Source organism: Mirounga angustirostris, unplaced genomic scaffold (assembly GCF_029215605.1).
Source record: "Mirounga angustirostris isolate CCGP_5_RB_7025 unplaced genomic scaffold, mMirAng1.0.hap1 SCAF_5, whole genome shotgun sequence".
Lineage (NCBI taxonomy): Eukaryota > Metazoa > Chordata > Mammalia > Carnivora > Phocidae > Mirounga > Mirounga angustirostris.
Window position 1 is genome coordinate 155,428,433 of NW_026991713.1, and position 22,961 is coordinate 155,451,393.

The window sequence follows — 22,961 nt, forward strand, 5'->3', positions numbered from 1 at the left end:
GTGATTCAACAGTCTTGCCCAATTCACAGCGCTCACCATAGCACATACTTGTGTTCCTTTTGAAGGGAAGGTTTCTCCATTGGCAGGGAGAGGGGGGAGATTCCATTTAGAAATAAACTCAGAAGTTTTCTGTTCTTCTTAGAAAGGTCTGCCTTCAAGTGAAACTATGTCCCCAGAGCCTAACTGGGCCTTTCCCAAAGACTACGCAATAGAGGTGAGGGGGAAAGTCTCAACTCCAATGCAATCGCCTCCCTGTCTCACCTGGGAGTAAACTCAGTCTAACCCCAGACAGATGAGTAGACAACCTCACCCTCACATCCTATTTACCTCAGTTCCTTTACCAGAACAGGAGATCTAGCTTTCAACACAACCGTACAAGGCATACTAAGGGTAAAAACCACGACAGCAAGCACTAGAATCACACTACCTAAGGCATCTAAGGCAGAGATGATGGCATTGGCAGGTTGGGAATTTCAAGTCCCTTCCATACCTGATATTGGATCTAAGCAAAAAGGGGGCAGTAGGAAGAAGAGGTGATGAATGTAAGCAGAGATATGAAACTCTAAGATTTTACCGGGATTCTGGACAATACCATAACAGAAATCAAGAATGCCTTTGATGGGTTCATTAAGAGACTCAACATACCAGAGGAAAGAATCATTGTGCCTAAAGAATTTCCGGTAGAAACTTCCCAAAAGAAAAACAAAGACAAATATTAAAAAGACAGCACAGAAAATCCAAGACCAGTGGGACAATTACAAATCGTGTAACACACACACAGAATAGGAGCAGCAGGAGAATGGACAGAGAGGTAGTTGAAGCAATAATGACTGAGGATTTTCCTAAATTAATATAGCCACCAAACCACAGATCCAGGAAGCTCAAAACAAGGAAAGCAGGATAAATACCAAAACAAACACACCAACAACTAACGCCAATGATGCCTAATCCAGAATGTTCAGTCACAGGTGATTAAAGACAAAGAAACAAGTCTGGAAATCTGGAGCAGGGCTTGGGTGTGGGTGGTGGAAGGGGGAAGGAGAGCAGTAACCCTTACCCAAGAGGAATAAGGATAAGGACTACATCACACTTCCGAAACCTTGCCATCAAGAAGGATGAAATGTTTAAAGTGTTAACAGAAACATCCAACGAGAAACCTGTGGCCAGTGAAATGATCCTTCAAAACACACTACAGAGTAAGGAAAACCGTCGGGGATAATGATGGGCATTACTTCAACGGTAAAGGTGTCAATCCTCCAAAAGACATAATAATTTCTCATGTGCATGCATTAACAACAGAGTGTCGAAGTACATCAGGCAGAAACTGAAAGAATTGCTGATGGAAACAGATGAATCCCTATTATAGCTGGGGAATTCAGAACCCTCTATCAGTCATTGACAGATCCAACAGATACAGAAATTCCATGAGAATACAGGTGAACTGAAAAGCATCACCAATCAACTGGATCCATTAACATCTGCAGAATAATCCATTCAACAACCAAACTAAAGACATTCTTCTCAAGTTCCCATGGAACATTCACTAAGAGAGGCCATATTCTGGGCCATAAGATACATCTGAACGACCAAAGGAAAAGAAATCACAGGACGTATGTTCTCAGACCACAAATGACTCAAACTAGACATCAAGTACTGAAAGATAGCTAGAGAATGACCAAAAAATGGAGATTAAACAACACACTTCTAAAGAACACATGGGTTGGAGGGCAGGTGGGTGGAGGGATAGATGAAAGAGGTGAAGGGGATTAAGAGTACACTTATTGTGATGAGCACTGAGAAATGTATAGAATTGCTGAATCATGTTGTATACCTGAAACTAATACTACACTGTTGGCCAATTATGCTTGAACTTAAAAAAAAAAAAAAAGAACATATGGATCACAGAAGGCACTGCAACACAAATTTAAATCTATTTCAATCTAGGTGATCATCAAAATTGATGTATTAGAGGGATATTTCTATTACTGAATGGATATAAAAGGTCCAATAACTATAAAATTTTCCGCTCATTTATGAAGAACAGTATATATAAGCTACTTTAGTATACTTACAGCGAGGATGGTTCTCCAGATATAAATGAGAAAGACACAAACTCCCAAGGGGGCAGTGATAATGGGAAGTTTCCATAGAACTCCAACCCCATCAGGGCCAAGAAGGAAACGGTCAGGCACAACATGGACAAGCTGAAATAACACGTGAGACAATGAGGAATCTCAAAGATTTACAATGTCTCTGTCCCAAACAATCAACTTTACAAACCCTCCACCAGCCTCCCCCAGGTAAGCACACCTCTCAACTGCCTCCCCATGGAGGAGAAGGAGCACAGAGGGATTACAAAGGAACAGGGGCAAACTTTTGGGAGTGATGAGTGTGTTTACTATCGTACTGTGCTGATGGGTTTCCCTGTGTTTACCTATGTCAACTATCAACAAACTGTATTCTTGAAAAAGATGTTGTGATCATATATACATTACATAACACTGAAGCTGTAGGAAAAATCTAATAGGCAAATCTTAAGAGATTTTATTTTGCCTATAAACACATGGCAAATAAATTTTCTATAGCTAACAGAACTTAAGAATTTATAAGCCAACATAACATAGACAAGATAAGTAAATGTAAACTTCAGTAGGTAAGAAGTCACTGACTTCTATTGTACATCCATGAAGGACCTGGATAAACTCCTCTGGAACCTTTCCAAAAATAGGCCCAAAATTTATGGAAGAATGAGAAAAAGCAAGACTAAAAAATGTACTAGAGATATAAATGAGAATGTTCTATGGACAGATGTTTATAGATCAGGACATGAGTGAGAGAGAGACAGGAGGCTTCTATTAGAAGAATATGGGATTATTATTTCAACAAAAATAAATTCGAATTACTGTTTAGTTTCTGAAAACAGTGATGTTTTCTTTCAATGCCCACTTTGCTTCAGAATCACAGCCCAAAATGTCAGATTTCAGGGGTACATAAAGATTTTCATAATCAGGTGATCTTGTTTATTTTGATGGTATCTGTGAAATTTTAAATTACTTGAACACCTATCTCCAAAAGCCAATGAAAGGCATTCATGCATGTTCCTATTTCTCAGTATTGTAACTAAATCAGTCAAGAGCAACTCTAAAATTTGATTTTTAAAAAGATTTTATTTACTTATGTGAAAGAGAGAGAGAGCATGAGCAGGGGAAGGGGTAGAGGGAGACAGAAAAGAAGACTGCCGGCTGAGCAGGGAGCCCAAGCAGGGCTCAATCCCAGGACCCTGGGATCATGACCCAAGGCTAAGGCAGAAGCTCAACTGACTGAGCCACCCAGGTGACCATGAAATTTCATTTCTAAAAGAATACAAAATTCCTGGATATGGACACCAAAACAAAGAACACATCTCATTTTACAAAAACTGGAGTTCCAAGTATTTTAGGAGACAAGACGCTCACAATGCAATTCCTACTAATTCACACCAAGCTTGAATTTTGTGCAAACACAACTCTCTAGAAAGTACCCCTGAAATCTATAACATTTTCATCCTCAACCCTCACAGCTGAGGTCACAAACATGTGTGCTGGTGGGAAACATACACGGTCTTGGAACAGCCGCTGTCTGAAAGAGAACATTAGCTATCTGCTCAATGGTTGATCATGGGGATCAAATGCACAAAAGACAGAGGCCATCTTGTCACAAATGGAAAACACCCCCAGTTGTGGCCACGTGGTACATCTAGCAGCTGTCTGGATGCTGACCAGTAGCTGACTCTTAACTAGATGACATCCAATGGGGCCAATAACACTAGGTTCTAACAGACAATGGCCATGAGCAGGTGGAGGAGGGAAATGCGAGACCAGGTAGTTTATGCAAGAGCTCAGAGATGAGGGAGGGTGAGAAAGGCGAAGTGCTCTATGAGATGCAGCCTAGGCAGAGGGGAATATTTCCAATAAAGACTACGAAGAAATTCCCTCCATTGAAGACTCAAAAGAAACAGAATCGAGTCTATTTTGACTGGAGGTATTCATGTGGGATGATTCTGCCTCAACACTAGGGTCCTTCCTGACTACTCCCACTTTGCAAATCCCTCTCTAAGAATCTGGTGTAGGCCGATCTAAAGAAGTCTGCTTATTTCTAGAGTGTTCCCTGTCTGTCTCTCTCTCCTGAGGGTAAGGGTTTTCTTTTTTAAGGAGTGAAATAGTCACACTAGGAACCAGGTATTTCTTTATATTTGGACAATCCTAAGGACATTCAGGAGCTTTTGACTTTGGGGAAATCAACACTCTGTACACACTGGGCCAAAGAAAGGGTAACAACTCATTCACTTCCTGATTACATCAATCCATCAGATTTTCCTGTGACAAACGTCCCAGCGAGATGCGGTCACTTAGTGTCTGCTGGGCTTCTCAGGGCTCCCACGGACCTGGTGGGACACAGAGTCCCTGGGGACAGCCTCCAAGGCCAGGAGGAAAGGGCTGACTCCGAAGTTGTTACAAGTCAACCAACCAGGAAGCACAGAGCACAAAGGACATTTCACTGTTTAACACTCAAGACCCAACACCAATGCTTAAGATACCACTGTTCCCAGGGCTGCCAAACTTCACAAATATGAACAATGTGCTGACATGAAATCAATGTAGAAGATGGACCCTAAACATACAAGGCTTGAAGCAGGATCTTCACTGGGCTTCCAGGAGCCAGTCTAATGCCCGTAGCTCCTATAAATTAGCATTCCCGACATTTTAAAAGACAATTTTAATGAGATATAATGTACATATCATACAAGCCCCCTATTTAAGACAAAGAGCTCAATGGCTTTTCATATCTTCTCAAATCCTTCCTTCTTGCCACCATTACCCTAGTATTTGCAGGTTTCCATCCTGCCAGAGCTGCTCTTTTTGGACCAAGCAGCACAGACAGGACCCAGAACTTGATGTGGACGGCTGTGGCCACAGCCCCTTCAGGCTGACCGAGAAACCTGCCCTGTGGTCCTCGGTCTTCAGGAAGAACAGCAGTTCTTCTGAAGTTCTCACCAAGAACCCCATGAAAAAACTATTATTTGACCACCATGTGAAAGAACCCAGTAGGAATGAAGACACCACTAGCAGCTTTGAGTCACCGGGGGGCTCAGGCCGTTCAGTGACGACGTCTTGGTTTGGATCAAGTCATGGTCTCATGGTCCTGAGGATGAGCCCCTCTTCAGGCTCTGGACTCACTGCACAGCTGGCTTGGGATTCTCTCTCTCCCTCCCCCTCTGCCCTTCCCCCCACACCTGTGAAGATGCCAGTGAAGTGCCATGTTTACTCACATTTGGGTTTGGGGAACCGGGACACCGCAGCAAGAGCACCAGGAACAACAGCCTCTGCACCTTCATGTCTTGGTCCTTTCAAGGGGTGCTGGGGCGTCAGGGAGGAGGTGGAGATGGGGGGTGGAGTGGAGGTAGGGGTGGGTGGGGTAGGGAGGGGTGGGAAGGGGTGGGAAGGGGATAGGGTTTTAATGAGGGTTGGGAGCAGGGTAGAAATAAAGGGTGGGATTGGGGAAGGCGTTTGTCAGGAGAAGAAGGGGTCAGCGACGGTGTCAGGGTCAGAGTAAGTACTCGAGGGGAGGTTCAGAAAGGGTAGTAGGTCAGCAGGTTAGTAAATCACTAGGTCAGCAGGAAACAGTAGCAGGTGAAGGGATTGGAGGAGGATACACTTTTCTCCAAGCCTTCCCCTGGTTGAACCATTCCTTAGCAACCCAGAGGCTTTATACTCTCTCTCAGCCAATCATCTGCCTTTGCCCCTGGTAGGTCATAATGGGCACCCCGCGTGACCTCATATTTAAAGAGCCCCTTCCCAACTGGCGCCCCACCACGTGCCATCCCAATAACAGGTCCTCTCTGGAACTTTGGCCATCCTTCTTGTTTCTGCTGCCTCCCAACCCAGGTCCCTGTTGCCCTCTTCTGGGCGCTATCTCCTTCCTTCCAGAACTCCCATCCTAGAGCCATTGGCTGAACAACATATAAAGCAAAGGAGGACAGAACTGCAACAACAAGCAAATACACAAGCAGAGTGGGAGGTTTCAACCCTCTCTCAGTGACTCAAAGCAGACAGAACATCCATAACATGTAGACCTTGAGAGCAAACCATCTGAATCCCACAGCTATCTCCGTATGTCTGTCCACATCCATAGACCACTGTGGAGGACACATTAACTTTAGGCATATAGGATACACTTACAAAAATGCACCCGATCTATTTTGGTCATAAGGGACATTTCAATATGTTTCAGAGGCATGAAATCACACAGAGCATGTTGTGGTAATATAATGTGCTAGAAATCATGGATAAAAAGCTCACTAGAAATTCCCATATGTTTAGAAATTGAGAAGTACCTCTACAAATAAAATAGGAGTAAAGAAATCCCAAAGAAAAAGCTACATTGGAACCGAATGAAATAAGCATGACAAAATTGTAATCAGATATGTCTTCTGGGCTGGTATATCCTGGGATATTAGTATGAGAAGACCGAATGGCCTCAAAATCATCCCTAATTGACGGAGACATTTGAACACCTCCAACAGCGGTAGATCTGTCGCTTATCTATGTGACCCTGCTACCCACTAGCTTGGGCTTTACGATATGAACCTCACAGGGGAAACAATCCAAGCTGACTCTCATGGGATCTCTTGGGACCTCCAGGAATGAGAGCATTTTAAGAGAAAACATTCACCAGCTTCTCTCCTGGGGGATCCAAGACAACACCCAGAGAGCTGGCAGCCCCAGGTGTGCTGGACGGGGAGAGCCAAGCAGGTGGGCAGGGCCAGGGACCCAGGTGACTGGACAAACCCCCTGTGATCATCTCTCTTGGGCCCTGTCCTGAGCCGAACCTCCTAAACTGTTTCTCTCTAGGACTAACACAATTAGTGTTATCTAATTGTGAGTTAATCCCAACTCATTCAGGCCCAAGGCAGCTGAAAATCAATGCTCTACAAACCACCACTTACTGTGTAAATTTCTTGTAAACAGGAACCATTTCAGCACTGCTAAAATAGGAACGCAGTATCTTTAACATAAATATAAATATATTTATATAATTAGCCATAAAATATAAAGAAGCCATAGAAGACACGCAAACAAAAACAAAACAAGGATAGCAAAACATTTGTATTAAATTCTGTTTAGAAGCTGCTGCCCGCCTCCAGAGCCCCAGAGTCGGGTGGTCCTGGTTATAGAAGGAGAGACCAGCTACAGAAGGGGTGGAGTCAGACTATATATATATAGGCCCAGCCTATAAGGGGGACTAGGGAATTCCAGGAAGGATGGCCGGGGTCACCCTGATTATAACTGGAACAGGGAGCAGGGAAGAAGAAGCAGTGAACAGAGTTTGGGGGCCTCGAACAGGTGAGATCACTCGTGGAGGTGAGGAAGTGTCCCCAAAGCCAGTGTCAGCCTCCTGTCTACGAAGCCCTTCGTGGCCCCTGGAAACAGGGCCGGGAGCCTAGAGTGTGAGATCCAGCTGTGCTGCTTACCAGCTCTGTGACCCTGGGCTGCTTTCCTTCAGGGAGCTGGGGCGTCCAAGCCTGTGTCCATAACTGTGCTGAGGACAAGAGGAAGCCCCGTGCTGAGCACCTGTGGACATTAGCATCATCATCTCCATGGGGCAAGTGCCTTCCCAGATCCGGTGCCTCACGTCTCACAGCTGTTCAAAGCAACACTGGTGACAACCAGAGGTCCCTCCTGTTTCAGGCCTGTGCTAAGCCCTGCCCTTTGCACACATCATCTCTCGGGCTACAGATGGCAGGAGGACCTCATAAAGTGTGGGGAGAGCTCCGGGCCCCTGGGGAGGCTGAGGGATTCCTGGGCCCTGGGGAAGGGTGAGTGATTGGGGGGCCCTACGGAGGGCTGGGGAACGGAGCTCCTGGGCTCCATGGAAGGAATGGGGGATTGGGCACCCCGGAAAGGGCTGGAGGAGTCTTGCAGGTTTCCTGGGTCCCCACAGGGCAGATCCCTCCCACACCTAAGCTGGTGCAGGCTGGGACCTGGAAGCAGCACCATACAGAGGCAGCGGGTCCATGGCATGCTGGATGGAGCGGTGAGGAATGGTCTGGCAGGCAGGTGGAACCACCAGGCTGGGCTGCCCTCGGTGCCTTCCCCCTTCCCCAGCCACCTCACTAGCTTGGCCCTGACCTCACCCTCCAGCAGGGCATGGGCAAGCCAGGCAGAGGTGGACACCTGGGGCCAAGGAAGGGTCCCTCCCCAGACCTCTGTGTTGTGGTTGTTGAACAGACAACAGGAGTCACCCAGGGCCCCTGGAACCAGGGGGGAGAATCTGGCCCCAGAGTCCTCTCCAATGGGGCTTGGGGAGAATCATGGAGGGACCGCATTTAGCTCTGGTTCATTCACAGAATCAAAGCACTACACAAGTCCCCTTGGATGCTCATGTCCCTTTATTACCCCAGCTACATCCTGGGCGCTCACTCGGGGACTTGGAAGCAGGAGAGTAATGGATAGTAATTTAAAAGAACAAAAATGCTGCAATGTGAGCACTCCTGATGCTCTTAAAATCAATGTCCAACACTCCCCTCCTCACCCTCCCCATAGTGAGGAAACTGAGGCAGCCAGGGATTTGGCAAAGAAGACACAGTGGTTTCTGAGGGTTTTGCTGATTACATCTGACCAAACTCCTTTTTCCGAAGGTCACTTCTTTTAATCTCGCCAGTGACGGTTTCGGGCAGCTCTGAGACAAATTCCATCTGGTCAAGGATAAAGCAAACCCATCCCAACTTAGTCCTGCTGTCATTTCTTACCAATGCCCCAGGCTCCTCCTCTGCCCCTGCACAGTCCCCCAGACGGGCTGGCACCATGTGGTGGCCCCAGTAGGCTCCACCAAGGCATGTCAGGGTGTCCCCTGACCCGGGAAGTTGGATGCAGCCCTGTGATGTGCTCTGACCAGTGAGATGTGAGTGGGAGTGAGGCGTGCCACCTCGAACAGAACACTTGAGACCACTGGGTCTGGCATCCACTCTGTCCATCTCTTCTAGCACCTGGCAGTTACCTATGGTGGGTGCTCCTTTATCCTGGTCCCAGGAAGACCATGCGGACATGTGGCCGGAGCAAGAAAGATACTTCCCTAGTAGGAGCCACTAAGACAGGGGCTACTAGTTCCTCACAGGAACATCAGCCCATCCTAACTGGCCTGCATCCTCCAGTCTACTCTCTAGGAGGCGGCAGAGCCTTACATGTGAAGGACGAACTCCGTTTTCAGATACACTGGGTTTGAGTTCAGCTCTGCCCTTTTCTTCACTCCAACCTCAGGCAATTTACTGTGAGTCTCTGAGCCTCTCCCGTTTCCATTCTGTCAAATGGATGGTTATACCATCTCAGGTTTGGGGGGATTAAATGAAATAACACATGTAGAGCTTTGAGTCCAGCGCCCGGCACACATGTTCAATAAATATTAGCTATCTAGCTTTGGGTAAACACTCAGAAAGCACAGCAATGTATTATTACAAAAGAAAGACACGTTAAATTTTTGACCCATGTATCCTTGCAAACGTGGTTTTTCAACAAGTCAGATAACATGTATATTTATTCACAGCCTGCTTTTGTCTCTTAATAATATATTTTTGTGATGTTTTTTATGTTACAAATAAGAGATCTGCATCATCTTTTTAAATTATAGGACAGCATTAATTACCACGAATAATTTAATCATTTCTCTATTGTTGGACATTTTCATAGTTCTCACATGGCACTGAAAACGAGGTAGAAAAAAAATCTCTCAGAATGTATTTTATGCTACAATAAATATTATTTTGTTACCTTTTGTTTGTTATGTATCTATATATGTATTGGGCTTCAATTTAGAATATATTTCTTACTACAAATAATGTTTTTTAAAAGTGTGGCAGTTGTTGACTTGAATGTCTTTTTCTTTTTTTCTTTTTTTCAAGATTTTCTTTTTATTTATTTGACAGAGAGAGACACAACGAGAGAGGGAACACAAGCAGGGGGAGTGGGAGAGGGAGAAGCAGGCTTCCCGCCGAGCAGGGAGCCTGATGAGGGGCTCGATCCCAGGACCCTGAGATCGTGACCCGAGCCGAAGGCAGACGCTTAACGACTGAGCCACCCAGGTGCCCCGAATGTCTTTTTCAAATTGTGAAAGATTTCAAATATCCTTCTTGGATATTTCTAGGCTCTTGGCTGATTTTTTTCTGTAGGTTTTTTGTCAGCCTTTTTGTTTTCTGACACAGGATAGAGGTTTCCATGATTAAGATGGATCTCCCCTAAACCCCTAAGTTGAATGCTTCTTCAGTAGAGAAAAATGCTCATTCCATGGGCTACGTAAGCTCCACCCCAGCCACCCCAGGAGATTTGGGGCAGCAGAGCCCAGGGCCCACTGGACGGGACCAGGCCCCATCCCTCTGCCCTCACTCACCTTCCTGGGGTACTTACACGGGGCTGGCACTGACTTCACATGCTGCTGTAGCTCCTTGGTGAGCTGGTCCCGGTCATGGGAGAGGAATTCCGGAGTCAGGACAATAAATGCCTTCACCACCTGCAGCGCAGAACCAGAGTGGAGGCTCAGGGGGAGTGGCAACCAAGTGTATAGTCTAAAAAGTAAATGTGTATTAAGTAAATGGAAAAACAAGTTGACAGTTGAGCCTCTGGAAAAGAACAGGACCAGTGTCCATACTTCCAATTTCTACTCTCTGCCTTGGAAAATTACTTCACCTCTCTCAGCCTCCATGTCCTTCTCTGATGTGGGGACAGCACGGCTTCATTCCTCAGGGCATGGCTCTCAAGATTCATCGAGATCATTCATATAAACCATGAAGCTCGTTTAAACTGATTTTTATTCCTATCATTATCATCACCATTTTCCCTATTATTATAGGTAGAGTTCTGTGGGCATTAAATCAATGGTGGTGATTAACTACGTTCCTATTATTCATGTCGCGTCTACAGGGCACAGGGCCTTGTCCAGAGTAGGTGCTCAGCACACAGTGAATCAATGAATGCTTGCTCTGGAGCCAGACTGCTCACATTCCCATTCTGGCTCCACCACTTGACAGCTTTGTGATCAGGCAACTTATTTAATCTCCTTATGCTTGTTTCTTTCCCTGTAAAAAAGGGTCTCAGAGTCCTTAATTAATGAGGTTGCTGTGAGGGGGAAATGAGCCGGCAGGTAGGAAGGGCTCAGAAATTAGGAGACGGGCAGCAGTAGCCCCAGCTGCAAGCCACATTCACAAGCATCATTTTCTGTCCCACATGGTTGAGGCCACACTGCTCTCTGGTGGCCACACAGTGTAAATGCACATGCACACCCCGGGGCCCCCCTCCACCCGAGGTCCAAGGTTGGAGAGACAGGACCAGGAGGAAGGTTTCCCGGCACCTGCCTTGGTGCCCACACACAGACACGATGACCTCTGTGTCCTCCTCACCTCCCTTCGAATTGGGTCCAGGCTGCTCACCAGAGCTGATTCAGCCACAGCCGGGTGTTCGGCCAGGGCATTCTCCACCTCTGCGGGCCCGACGCGGTACCTGCGGGCTCCTTCTTGGCTTCTGAGTGGCTGCCAGGGCCGGGTGACCCAAGCCCTCAAGTCTCATGTTTTGGAGGGTCACCTCGTCCCTTGTCACATAGGATAACTGTCACAGGAAGCCAGATACCTGTGCCCTGGCTCTCTCATGGGCCCCAAACATGAAGAATGGGCACTCCGTGCTGAGAAATACAACACTCACATGCTCCCCAGAGTTTCTCACCTCACTGCCTCTGCTCAGGGAGGAGGGTGAATATTTAGTTCTCCCCGAGCTCTGGGGCTGGGCTCAAGCAGCTTCCCTTGGCATGAAACCTACTAGAAGCCTCAGCCTTTATCTTAAACATTCATGCAAATTCTGCATACTCTTCCCCATCATATTAGCATGTTTTAGAAATTTAAAAGGTAAACACACTCAACTTCCCTGAAATAGCCAAGAGAACTTGTTACTCTGGTATAATGTGTCATTTTTTTTTTCTTTCCAAATCACGTGAAGATTTAGGGACAACTGACTTGGAGCCAGACAGCTTTGGTAAATCTGGGTTGTACCCAGCACTCTGAAACTTTAGGGAACTTTATTCACTAGTCAGTAACCCAGTTCCTTCATCTGTAAAATGGGCATAACTGCATCTACCTTCTAGCACTGAGAGCTGAGTTATATAAAGCACTGCAGAGTGTGCATCCCCATAGTAAGTGCCCCATAAAGGTTTATGTTGTTGTTATCTATTATTAAAATTTTCAGTGATTGTTGTGTCCCATTAGAGGAGCCAAACATAGAGGAAGCTTCCTCAACAATAAGGGCCTATGTAACGTCTTCCTTCCAAATCCCTTAAATTGCATAATGTCTCATTATGGTTCGCCTTGCAGACCTTCTTGAACTACATTTTGATAGACTTTTCTGGATGCAGGGCTTGGGGGAGGTGCACAGGTATCCCCAGAAAGGGGGCCCATAGACAGAGCTCTGTTCAGAGTTAGCCTGAGCTAACCATCACCAAGCTTGGATGAATGTCAGAACAAGCTAGATCCCATGAGGCAAGTGAGGGTGATGCCTCCCGGCTCAGGTCAGACATACCTACCCAGAGGCTTTGATGATGTCATCGTTCCTCCCCAGGAACCAGATGTAGCCCTCTTCATCCATAGTTGCTCTATCTCCAGAGTTGTAAAAGTCCCCACACTCCACTTTGGCTGTCTTTACTGGGTTGTCCTGCAAAGACAACAATACCCCTTTGTTGAAGGCAACGAGTTTAGAGATGATGAGCCACAACCTGGTGCTCAGATCTGGGTCTGGATCCCGCTCCTGGCTCTACTTGGCACCTGGGCAAGTTTTGTAATCTCTCTGAGTCTATTTTCATTATATCCAAGTACTCAATGAACACTACTTGTCGATTAGTGAACAATATTGAGCCAATTTTAAGGATAATTTTTTAAAGTAACAACTCACTTTTGTGTGGCGCTCTAGTATAATAAAATTTCCACTAGAACATGGACCCTGTGTATTTTATTTATTGTTCTCAGCTTAGCATTCACATAGTGCCTGGACAAATGAGGGGTTCAATACACTTTTGTTAAATGAATTTCCTTCCCAAAATACTACCTCATCTGATCCTCCCAGAAAACCTACAAGGCTTTTATTTTTCTAATTAAACTGTTTATTTTAAGATCATTGTATATTTGCAGGGTACCTGGGTGGCTCATTCAGTTGGGCGGATAACTCTTGATTTCTGCTCAGGTCATAATCTCAGGGTTGTGAGATCGAGCCCTGTGTAGGGCTCTGCACTCAGCATGGAGCCTGCTTGAGATTCTCTGTCTCCCTCCGCCCCTTCCCTAACTAATGCACACATGCATGCATACATGTTCTCTCTCTCTCTCTCAAATAAATAAATAAATCTTTTTTAAAAAGATAATTATATATTTGCATGCAGTTATAAGAAATAACACAGAGAGATCCTGTGTGCCACTTACTCAGTTTTCTCCAATGGTAGCATCTTGCAAAACTACAGTTCAATATCACAACCAGGATACTGACATTGCCACAGTCCACCAATCTCACTTAGATCTCCCAGCAGTTTACTTTTACTTTTTTGTGTGTGTCTACGTGTATTTTATCAAATGTGCATCCACCACCAGAGTCAAGTTACAGAAGACTCCCGTCATCCTGAGGATCTCCTGTGTTGCTCTTTTATATCTACACCCATCTCCCTCATCTTTTCCCTCCCTCCAAATCCCTAAGCCCTCGGCAGGGACTGATCTATTCCCTAGTTTTATAATTTTGTCACTTTAAGAGTGTTACATAAATGGAATCCTAGAGTATGTAACCTTTTGGGACTAGCTCTGTTTTTATTTTTTTCACTCAGTATAATTTTCTGGAAATTCGTCCAGCTTCTTATGTTCATCAATACTTTGTTCTCTTTACTGCTAAATGGTACTTCATGTTATGGATGAACCCCAGTTTGGGTGTCAACCCATTGAAGGGCATCTGGGTTGTTTCCAGTTTGGGGCTATTGTGAATAAAGCTGCTCTCAACATTCATGTGCAGGTTTTATGTGAGGCTAGATTTTTATAGGCCATAACAGAAGAAATGAATGCTCAGAGAAGCACAATAACTCACTCAAAGTCACCCAGCTGGTCAGTGGTAGGGTTGGTATTTGAATTTAATTCTTGCTCCACAGCCTTTGTACTCAACCACCAAGTGTTTGCACTCAAACACTCAATGTGTTGAGATCATCCCTCTCATGAAACATGAAATGATTTGAAAAAGGTCCCGGAAAAAAAAATTAAAAAAAAAAAATTGAATGACATCCCATTTTAGGTTCCCTTCCAATTGTTCTGATTGTATTAAGGAGACTCTCTGACATGTTTTTAAAAGCTCTGGAACTACCAAGAGTAAGTTTCAGGACTGGAGCTTTTAGTGGGAACAGGGTTTAGCTAGAATTCAAGAAAAATTGTTTTGTTTGCATTATAGTTATAGTTATAATTGCCTTCTGTTTTTGGCAAATCATACTGTTTTCCATTTGTGATACTGATTAACTTTTTAAAAAACATATGTTTTATTTTTTTAAAAGATTTTATTTATTTATTTGACAGAGAGAGACACAGCGAGAGAGGGAACACAAGCAAGGGGAGTGGGAGAGGGAGAAGCAGGCTTCCCGTGGAGCAGGGAGCCCGATGCGGTGCTCGATCCCAGGACCCTGGGATCATGACCTGAACCGAAGGCAGATGCTTAACCACTGAGCCACTCAGGTGCCCCCAAAAACAGATGTTTTAAAGTAAAATAATGATTATTGTGTGCATCTGTTCTAACCTATCTGGGGGGCTGCCTGAAGGACAGGTGCAAGGAACTCACTTTATGTAACTCAGAAAAAAGCAGCAGGCCCGGCTCATAGAAGCTACCAGGCAAACTACAAAAGTGAAGTTGCCTGACGTAAGAGATTATGGGTGGAGATATACAATAGACCATCAAGGTCTGGGGGAGATGCTGGAGTGAGTTTTGGGGTTTTTTTTGTTTTTTGTTTTTGAAATTAGGATGTTCAAGACAGCTATATGCATGGGGGAATTAAGACAGCCGTGAACATGCCTGGGCAAGATGCATGCTCAGCAAAGTCCTGAGAAAACCTTAAGCTTTCATCTCAGGCTTGATCCCTAGGCTCAGAGCAAGTCCAGCTAAGTGGTGAAGGAGTATCCCAGCACAGAGCCAATCTGCACAGTGGTTGTTCTCTCTTCTTTTTTGGTTGGTGATGTTTTTCTTTGTTCATTTGAGCTCCTGCCCCTCAAGGAAATCTCTGTCAAAACATTAACTGAACACGAGCTAAAGGATCAGAAACCTCAGTAATCACACATGACAAACAATAGTCTTTAAAGAATTTGCAAAAGTACCACAACAAAGGACTACTATAGCCTTCAACAGTCCAAAATCAAAAAACAAAACAATGAAACCCCAGCAACCTCAACCCCCAGGGAAGTGGGAGAATCTGGTTTCTAGAGTTCACTCATATGTGGAATTTAAGAAACAAAACAAATGAACATTGGGGAAAAAAGAGGGGAAGGCTAAGAAACTGACTCTTAACTGTAGAGAACAAAGTGATGGTAACCAGAGGGGAGGGGCAGGGGGATGGGTGAAATAGGTGATGGGGATTAAGGGGTGCACTCCTTACGATAAGCACTGGCTGATGTATGTAAGTGATGAATCACTAAATTCTATTCCTGAAACTAATATTGCACTGTATGTTGACTAAGTGGAATTTAAATAAAAACTTGGAAGAAATAATAAGTCAAACGTGTTAAGTGATCAAAAACTAAGAGAAAAAATGAACAAAGAACTAAAAAACAGAAAAAACTATATATGGACAAAAGATATTAAAGAATGATTCTATTTAGAATAGCAACAAAATGAATATAATACTAAGAATAAATTTAGTCAAGAAAGTGAAAGACGTACACTGAAAAATAAAAATTGTTGCTGAAAGAAATGAAAGAAGGTATCAATAAATGGAAAGACATACTGTATTAATTGGAGACTTAATATTTTTTTTAAGATTTTATTTATTTATTTATTTATTTGAGAGAGCGAGAATGAGAGAGAGAGAGAGAGAGTGCACATGAGAGGGGGAAGGTCAGAGGGAGAAGCAGACTCCCTGCTGAGCAGGGAGCCTGATGTGGGACTCGATCCCGGGACTCCAGGATCATGACCTGAGCTGAAGGCAGTCGTTTAACCGACTGAGCCACCCAGGCACCCTGGAGACTTAATATTAAGATGACAGTACTACCCAAAGCCATCTTCAGGTTCAATGCACTCCCTATCAAAATCTCAGTGGTATAGAAATATTCATCCTAAAATTCATATGAAATCTTGACGGATCTCAAATAGCCAAGACAATCTTTTAAAGGGAGAAGAAAGTTCTTCTTTCCAGGGAAAAGAGCTTACACTACTGATTTTTAAACTTACTGCAAAACTACACTACTGATTTTTAAACTTACTGCAAAACTATAGATTTCATATGAAATCTTGACAGATCCCAGATAGCCAAGACAATCTTTTAAAGGGAGAAGAAAGTTCTTCTTTCCAGGGAGAAGAGCTTACACTACTGATTTTTAAACTTACTGCAAAACTATACTGGAAATAATCTAAATGTCTATTAAGAAATTGATGGATATACAAAATATGGTACACCCATACAAAACTGGCATTAAAAAAAAAAAGACACATAGATGATTGTAATAAAATAGAGAACCCAGAAAGAAATCCTCACATATATGGTCAATGGATTTTAGGCAAAAATGCCAAGACCATTCAGTGGGAAAAGTCAATCTTTTCAACAAATGGCACTGAGAAACTAGGATGTTCAGATGCAAATGAATGCAGTTACCTTATACACCATATACACAAATTAACTCAAAATGGATCAAAAACCTAAACACAAGAGCTAAAATTCTGAAACTCTTAGAAGAAAACATAGGGGGAAGTCTTCCTGATTTTGGATTTGACAATTATTTATTGACTATGACACCAAAAGCACGGGAAACAAAAGAAAAAAATAGATAAAATGTTCCTCATCAAATTTTTAAAATTTTACTTGAAAGGACACTATCAAAAGAGTGAAAAGACAATGCACTGAATGGGAGAAAATATTTGCAAAGCATATATCTTATGAGGGGTTCATATTCAGAATATATAAAGAGCTCTTACAAATCAACAACAAAACAAACAACCCAATTTTAAAAATAGGCAAAGGACTTAAATAGACAGTTCTCCAGAGAAGGTACACAAATGGCCAATAAGCACATGAAAAGATGCTCAACATCACTAGTCATTAGGGAGATGAAAATCAAAACCACAATGAGACACCACATCACATGCGGTAGAATGACTATTATACACACAAAACAAACAAACAAACCTGAAAATAACAAGGATTAGCAAGGATATGGAGAAACGGGAACACTTGTACATTGCTGATAGAAATATAAAATGGTGCAGCCACTGTGGAAAACAGTTCCTCAAAAAGTTAAATATAGGGGCGCCAGGGTGGCTCAGTCATTGGGCGTCTGCCTTCGGCTCGGGTCATGATCCCAGGGTCCTGGCATCAAGCCCCACATCGGGCTCCCTGCTCAGCATGGAGCCTGCTTCTCCCTCTCCCACTCCCCCCTGCCTATGTTCCCTCTTTCACTGTCTCGCTGTCTCTCTCTCTCTGTCAAATAAATAAATAAAATCTTTAAAAAAAACGTTAAATATAGAATTACCATAAGATGCAGCAATTCCACTTTCAGGTATATATCCAAAAGAAGTGAAAGCAGGAACTCAAACAGATACTTGCACACCAATGTTCATTGCAGCATTATTCACAGTAGCCAAAAGATGGAAATAATCTAAATGTCTATTAAGAAATTGATGGATATACAAAATATGGTATACCCATACAATACCATTCAGCCTGAAAAAAAAAATGACATTTGGTCACATGCTACAACATGGATGAACCTTGAAAACATGTGCTAGGTGAGATAAGCCAGACACAAAAGGCCAAATGTTGTACAATTCCACTTAATAGAGGTACCTAAAATAGGCAAATTCTTAAAGCCAAAAAGTATATTAAAGGTTACCAAATGCTGGGGATATGAGGAGGAGGGGGGAGTTATTGTTTAATGGGAACAGAGTCTCCATTTGGGATGGAAAAAATTTCTGCACATGCATGGTGGTAATTGTACAATGTTGTGATTTACTCAGTGCTGCTGAATTGTATGCTTAAAAATGGTGAAAAGGGTGAATTTTATATATTCTACCTCAGTAAAGAAAAGAAAGGAAAAAAGCAAACAAATCTCAGTGGAGGAGTGACAACATATAGTCAAGAGAGCATGTGAAATGGGGTATATATCTACACAGGTGTGGGCATAGAGGAGGACATCTTTGTAAAATAAAATATGTTACTTCCAATTTAAAACAAAACTGATGTTGCTCTGGACCATCCCAGTTTAATTTAGCCAGAATCTCTATGGTTGGATCCAAGAATTATTTTTTTAAATCTCCTCAACTGATTCTAACATACAGGCAGGGTTGAGAACCACTGATCTATATATCTGTTACTCTGTTTATTTCCTCTTTTATCCAAGCCTAAAATCGTGCTACTGTGAATTAAGGCTAGGGCCTGCATTATTTGCTTTTGGTCAATAACGTCACAAAAGGAGCAGCACCACCCACCCCCAAGGCCATAGAGTGAGGCCAACAGGGACACCAATGGTTGTTCCTGTGGAGAAAGGAGACGGGTCTGAGATCAACTTCAAGGTCTGTCCACTCTCCCCTGACCAATCTTGGAAGCTGAGAATTTGCCTGGTCAAGAGTTTCAGGTTTCTTTAGAACCTGTCACAGTTTTATGTAATCCCTGGATTTCTTACGTAGGGTTTGGGAACCAAAAAGATGTGGGTTTGAATCCTAGACCTGCCATTTATTTGACGTGGGGAAAACATACAAAGCTTCCAATTTGCAGTTTCTTCCTCTGTGAAGTGGGGGCACCACTGTCCTCTCTGGAGGCTCAGCAAGGTTAACAGATTTGTGCACAGCCTGTTGGTAAGTGGGACTGTAGGATTTGAACTCAGTCAAAGCTTCCTGCATACTCAACCTCAAGAGATCATTGGACAGGCGCCTGGGTGGCCCAGTCGTTAGGCATCTGCCTTTGGCTCAGGTCATGATCCCAGGATCCTGGGGTCAAGTTCCACATCCGGCCCCCTGCTCTGCAGGAGGCCTGCTTCTCCTTCTCCCACTCCCCCTGCTTGTGTTCCCTCTCTCACTGTGTCTCTCTCTGTCAAATAAATAAATAAAATCTGAAAAAAAAAAAAAAGAGAGAGATCATTGGAACCCAAGTCTGGGGTGCTTCTTTCTACCCTGTCAGCACTTAAGTGTCAGATGGTTTTGGACAGGAAAGGATGTGAGAACACACTAGGAGCTTAGAGATTAATTAGAAGAGGCTTCATTGAGTTGGAGTGACTGAAGAGAGGTGTGAAGAAGGCTCGTAGTACAGAGTTGTATCCACCCCCTTAGTACCCACACTGCTCCCTGAAGGGATTTGGGGGGCCTGGAAGTGGGCAGGTGAGGATCACCACTTACTTCATAGCCCATGAAGAGGCCAATGGGCTTGGTGGGCTTCATCCTGATGCCAATGTTGCCTTCAGTGTTGAACGGCAGGCTGTTGCCCTTGTCGTCAATGATCTGGAGCAACAGGCCTGTGGATCCCAACCTGCAGGGCCACCCCAACACGCCGGCCCCACCCACACAGTACCTGACTATTTGTGTGACACTGGTGAGAATAAATGGGGGGAGGAGCCCTGTCAAAAAATAGATTACAGCTGTCAGAAGACTTTGAAGTCAGGAAATGGTGAAACCCAAGTTATGGGTCTCCTGGTCTCACGGATATGCAGACGTGGCAAACGTGTCTTCAAGCTAGAAAACACAGATCAGGGAAAACTAGAAGCACCAGCTGATGGAGAGAGCTGCCAGGGCTCCCTCCAGGTGCTCTGGTCCCATCTGTTGTGTATGAGGCTTCCGGCTGCCAGGCTGAGCAGCATTCATGCCCAGGATACTGCAGTTCTCAACTGAAGCCTCCCCAGGAAATCGGCGGGAAAACAGGAGGAGAGGAAGAAGGACAACAACTGGGGTGGGGGTGGGGTGGAGTGGGCACAGCTGGTTCTGTCACCTGGTGTCCCACAATTGTTCAATCCCAGCTCAGCCCTAACTGCACCCAGCAAATGCCTTTAGGACCAGACCTGGACGTCGAAGGAGGGGATGCCTTTCCCGATGGAACCCGGCTTGATCTTCATTCCACGGAGAGTGACACAACTTACTCCCTATTCATAAAAGAAAGAAAATGGGGTTGGCCAAAGAGTCCAGGCTGATTACAAAGCATTAAGAACCACACACAGCATCCTCACTCATCCATGTCATTCGATGCTATGCAAAGAACCCTTATGGGGAAGCTAGAAGGCCCAGATTCTAGGTGCAAGGCATGGACCCAATTCTGGTCAGCAGATATTCACCACACCTGACATAGACTGGGCCTGTGCGAGCTCCTGGGGCTACCGGGTCCACTGCGAGGGGCCAAAAAAGAAGCAAAGGGGTGAGCCCGGGGCTGTGGGCATGTAACGTGAGGTGTGGAGTACGCACTGTATGTCAGACATGTGTCCGTTTGCTAGAGGAAGGCCATGATATCATTTAACATTGACTCAGGCTGTTAAACAGTGATAGGAACCCTGTCTCAACGACTCAGAGCTGTGCTGAGAATATTCAGATTGTGTTGTCCCCTCTGCTAGGCAACTGCCCCACCCCCATTTATCCTCCTGATGAACTTTATTCCTCCTTTATGGTACTCTAAAATATCTTTCTAAAGCTAAGCTAGACCAGGATTTGAATCTTTTTTTTTTTCTTTTTAAGATTTTGTGTGTTTATTTGAGAGAGAGAAAAACGAGAGACAGAGTAGGGGTGGAGGGGGACGGGCAGGGGGAGAGGGAGAAGCAGGCTCCCCAGCTGAGCAGGGAGCCCAATGTGGGGCTCAATCCCAGGACCCTGGGACCACTACCCAAGCCAAAGGCAAATGCTTAACCGACTGAGCCACCCAAGGATTTGAATCTTGACTCCAGCTATGTGCCAATTAATTCCCCTTCATCTTCTCTGTAAAGGGGTAATTATAACACTTAGCTCTCATAGTACCTGTGAGTGTGTGGAAAACTCTTCACACAGTGCCTGGCACACCAAGTTAGCTCCATAAACAGTCACAACTAGCTATTATTCTGGCCCCAAGAAAAGTCAGTTGGGACATTCTCCTTCTGTAGTATTTTTTCCCACACTTCCATTGTAGCCAAGAGAGCATTATACTTCTTTTTTAAAAAATATTTATCCATTTATTTTAGAGAGATAGAAAGAGTGCAAGAGTGCTTGAATGGGGTTTGGGGAGCAGAGGGAGAGAGAGTCTTAAGCAGACTCCCCGCTGAGCATGGAGCCCTATGCAGGGGCTCAATCCCACGACCCATGAGATCACCACCTAAGCTGAAACCAGGAGTCGGAAACTCAACCCACTGAGCCAACCGAGAGCTCCCAATTATCCTTATTTTTGCTTGTCTGTTTCCCTCAGTGAATAACAAGCATCCTGAGAATAGAGACTGCCCCATTCATCTCTACTACCCTAGTATCTAGGGCAACACTTACTTAAAAACAAGAGTAACAGCAAGGTGAGCATGTACAAGAGGTTGGACATTGTAGCCAGAGCTTTATATACTTCCTTTCGTTTCCCTTATCACAACCCAGCGAGACTGGGTTATATTTCCATTTTGGAGACAGAGAAGCAGAGACTCTGGAAGGTTCAGTGCTATGCCAGTGGTCTTGAAGCTTGTAATTGGCAAGCTGAGATTTGAACCGGGGTCTGAGTTCCTGAGAGGGAAAGCTCTTCCTCCTTTGCTATGTTGCTGCTCACAGTACAGGCATGTGGAAAATGTCCCAGAGATGAGTCAGTGGCTATGCAAATACTTTGTGAAATACAGCACCACCTGGGTATGAGGCAGTATTCTGTTGTTGCAAAGAGTTGATACAAAGGAACCTGGATCATGGGTATATTGTAGTTCTCATCCCACCCTCCTCCTTGTCCAAATATAAACTATGAACCATACAAGAACTAACCTAGAGTCTTAATATTTCTTAGGCCTGGAAGCGGACCAATTAACTGATGATTTAAAAGCATATTTTTTTTTGCAAAAAAGTCAAGACGAGTATGTGAATTGAGGCTAAAATAGTCATTTTGCTCCAGCTCCTGAGATGGTAGTCGTCTGTCTGTCAGTTACAGGGATAACAAGGAGGCTGGGGAAAGTGGCCCAGCAACAGAAATGACTTGAGAATTGTGTTGGAAGATACCTGCCCCTGCCCCTACTATCATTAATAACGTTTTTCTGGTTTAAGACATGCCTGATACTCTGAATGTCCTGTCACCTGGCTAGTCAGTGATGCCTTTGGGAGTCACACTGTGTGTGTGTGTATGTGTGTGTGTCTGTGTGTGTGTGTTGGTATATACAGAAAGTCTCTGTTCCCTCCCCCACTCTAGCTAGTGTCCCACAATCAAACCTGTGTGCTGTCCACATGAGCATCCAGAAATGAACTTCTGGGGCCAGCTCCTGGCTGCCTGTGGTTGCCACCCTAGGAAGGAATGAAGTAGGCAGGACTTGCTGATGGTGGGCTCCATGTTACTGGAGAGAACCTCCCATCCCGCCACCCCTCCTGGGCTCCCTAGAGCTAATGATCCCAGGGATGGTAGCACCATGTCCTTACACCCCTTTTCAAAGTTTTGTCCAATAGTTTTCAGGACATTGGCCTCTTGACAAACTGATGAGCTGTGAATTGTCTTTGTGCAAATTGATTTGGGGCAAATTAGCCTAGAACTCTGAAGCCTCCCATTGGCTTCAGGCAATGTGTGAG

At 44.5% G+C, this 22,961-nt stretch overlaps 1 protein-coding gene across 3 annotated transcripts in view; it reads right to left on the minus strand.

The window, feature by feature from the left end:
- LOC135364548 (transport and Golgi organization protein 1 homolog) overlaps window positions 1-22,961 on the minus strand; it is a 46,240-nt gene that overhangs the window by 15,235 nt on the left and 8,044 nt on the right. The window contains exons 2-8 of one of the 3 annotated variants that reach the window (XM_064592684.1): window positions 19,614-20,350; window positions 17,756-17,946; window positions 12,591-12,722; window positions 10,437-10,539; window positions 7,511-7,610; window positions 5,309-5,396; window positions 2,073-2,204 (exon numbers count right to left, since the gene is read on the minus strand). In XM_064592684.1, the coding sequence (XP_064448754.1) occupies window positions 2,073-2,204; window positions 5,309-5,374 (198 nt within the window). In that variant the 5' untranslated portion in view covers window positions 5,375-5,396; window positions 7,511-7,610; window positions 10,437-10,539; ... (1 more) ...; window positions 17,756-17,946; window positions 19,614-20,350. Of the gene's footprint in view, window positions 1-2,072; window positions 2,205-5,308; window positions 5,397-6,112; window positions 7,093-7,510; window positions 10,037-10,436; window positions 10,540-12,590; window positions 12,723-17,755; window positions 17,947-19,613; window positions 20,351-22,961 lie in introns of those variants that run through there. The other 2 variants (XM_064592683.1, XM_064592682.1) reach the window with 2 other exon arrangements.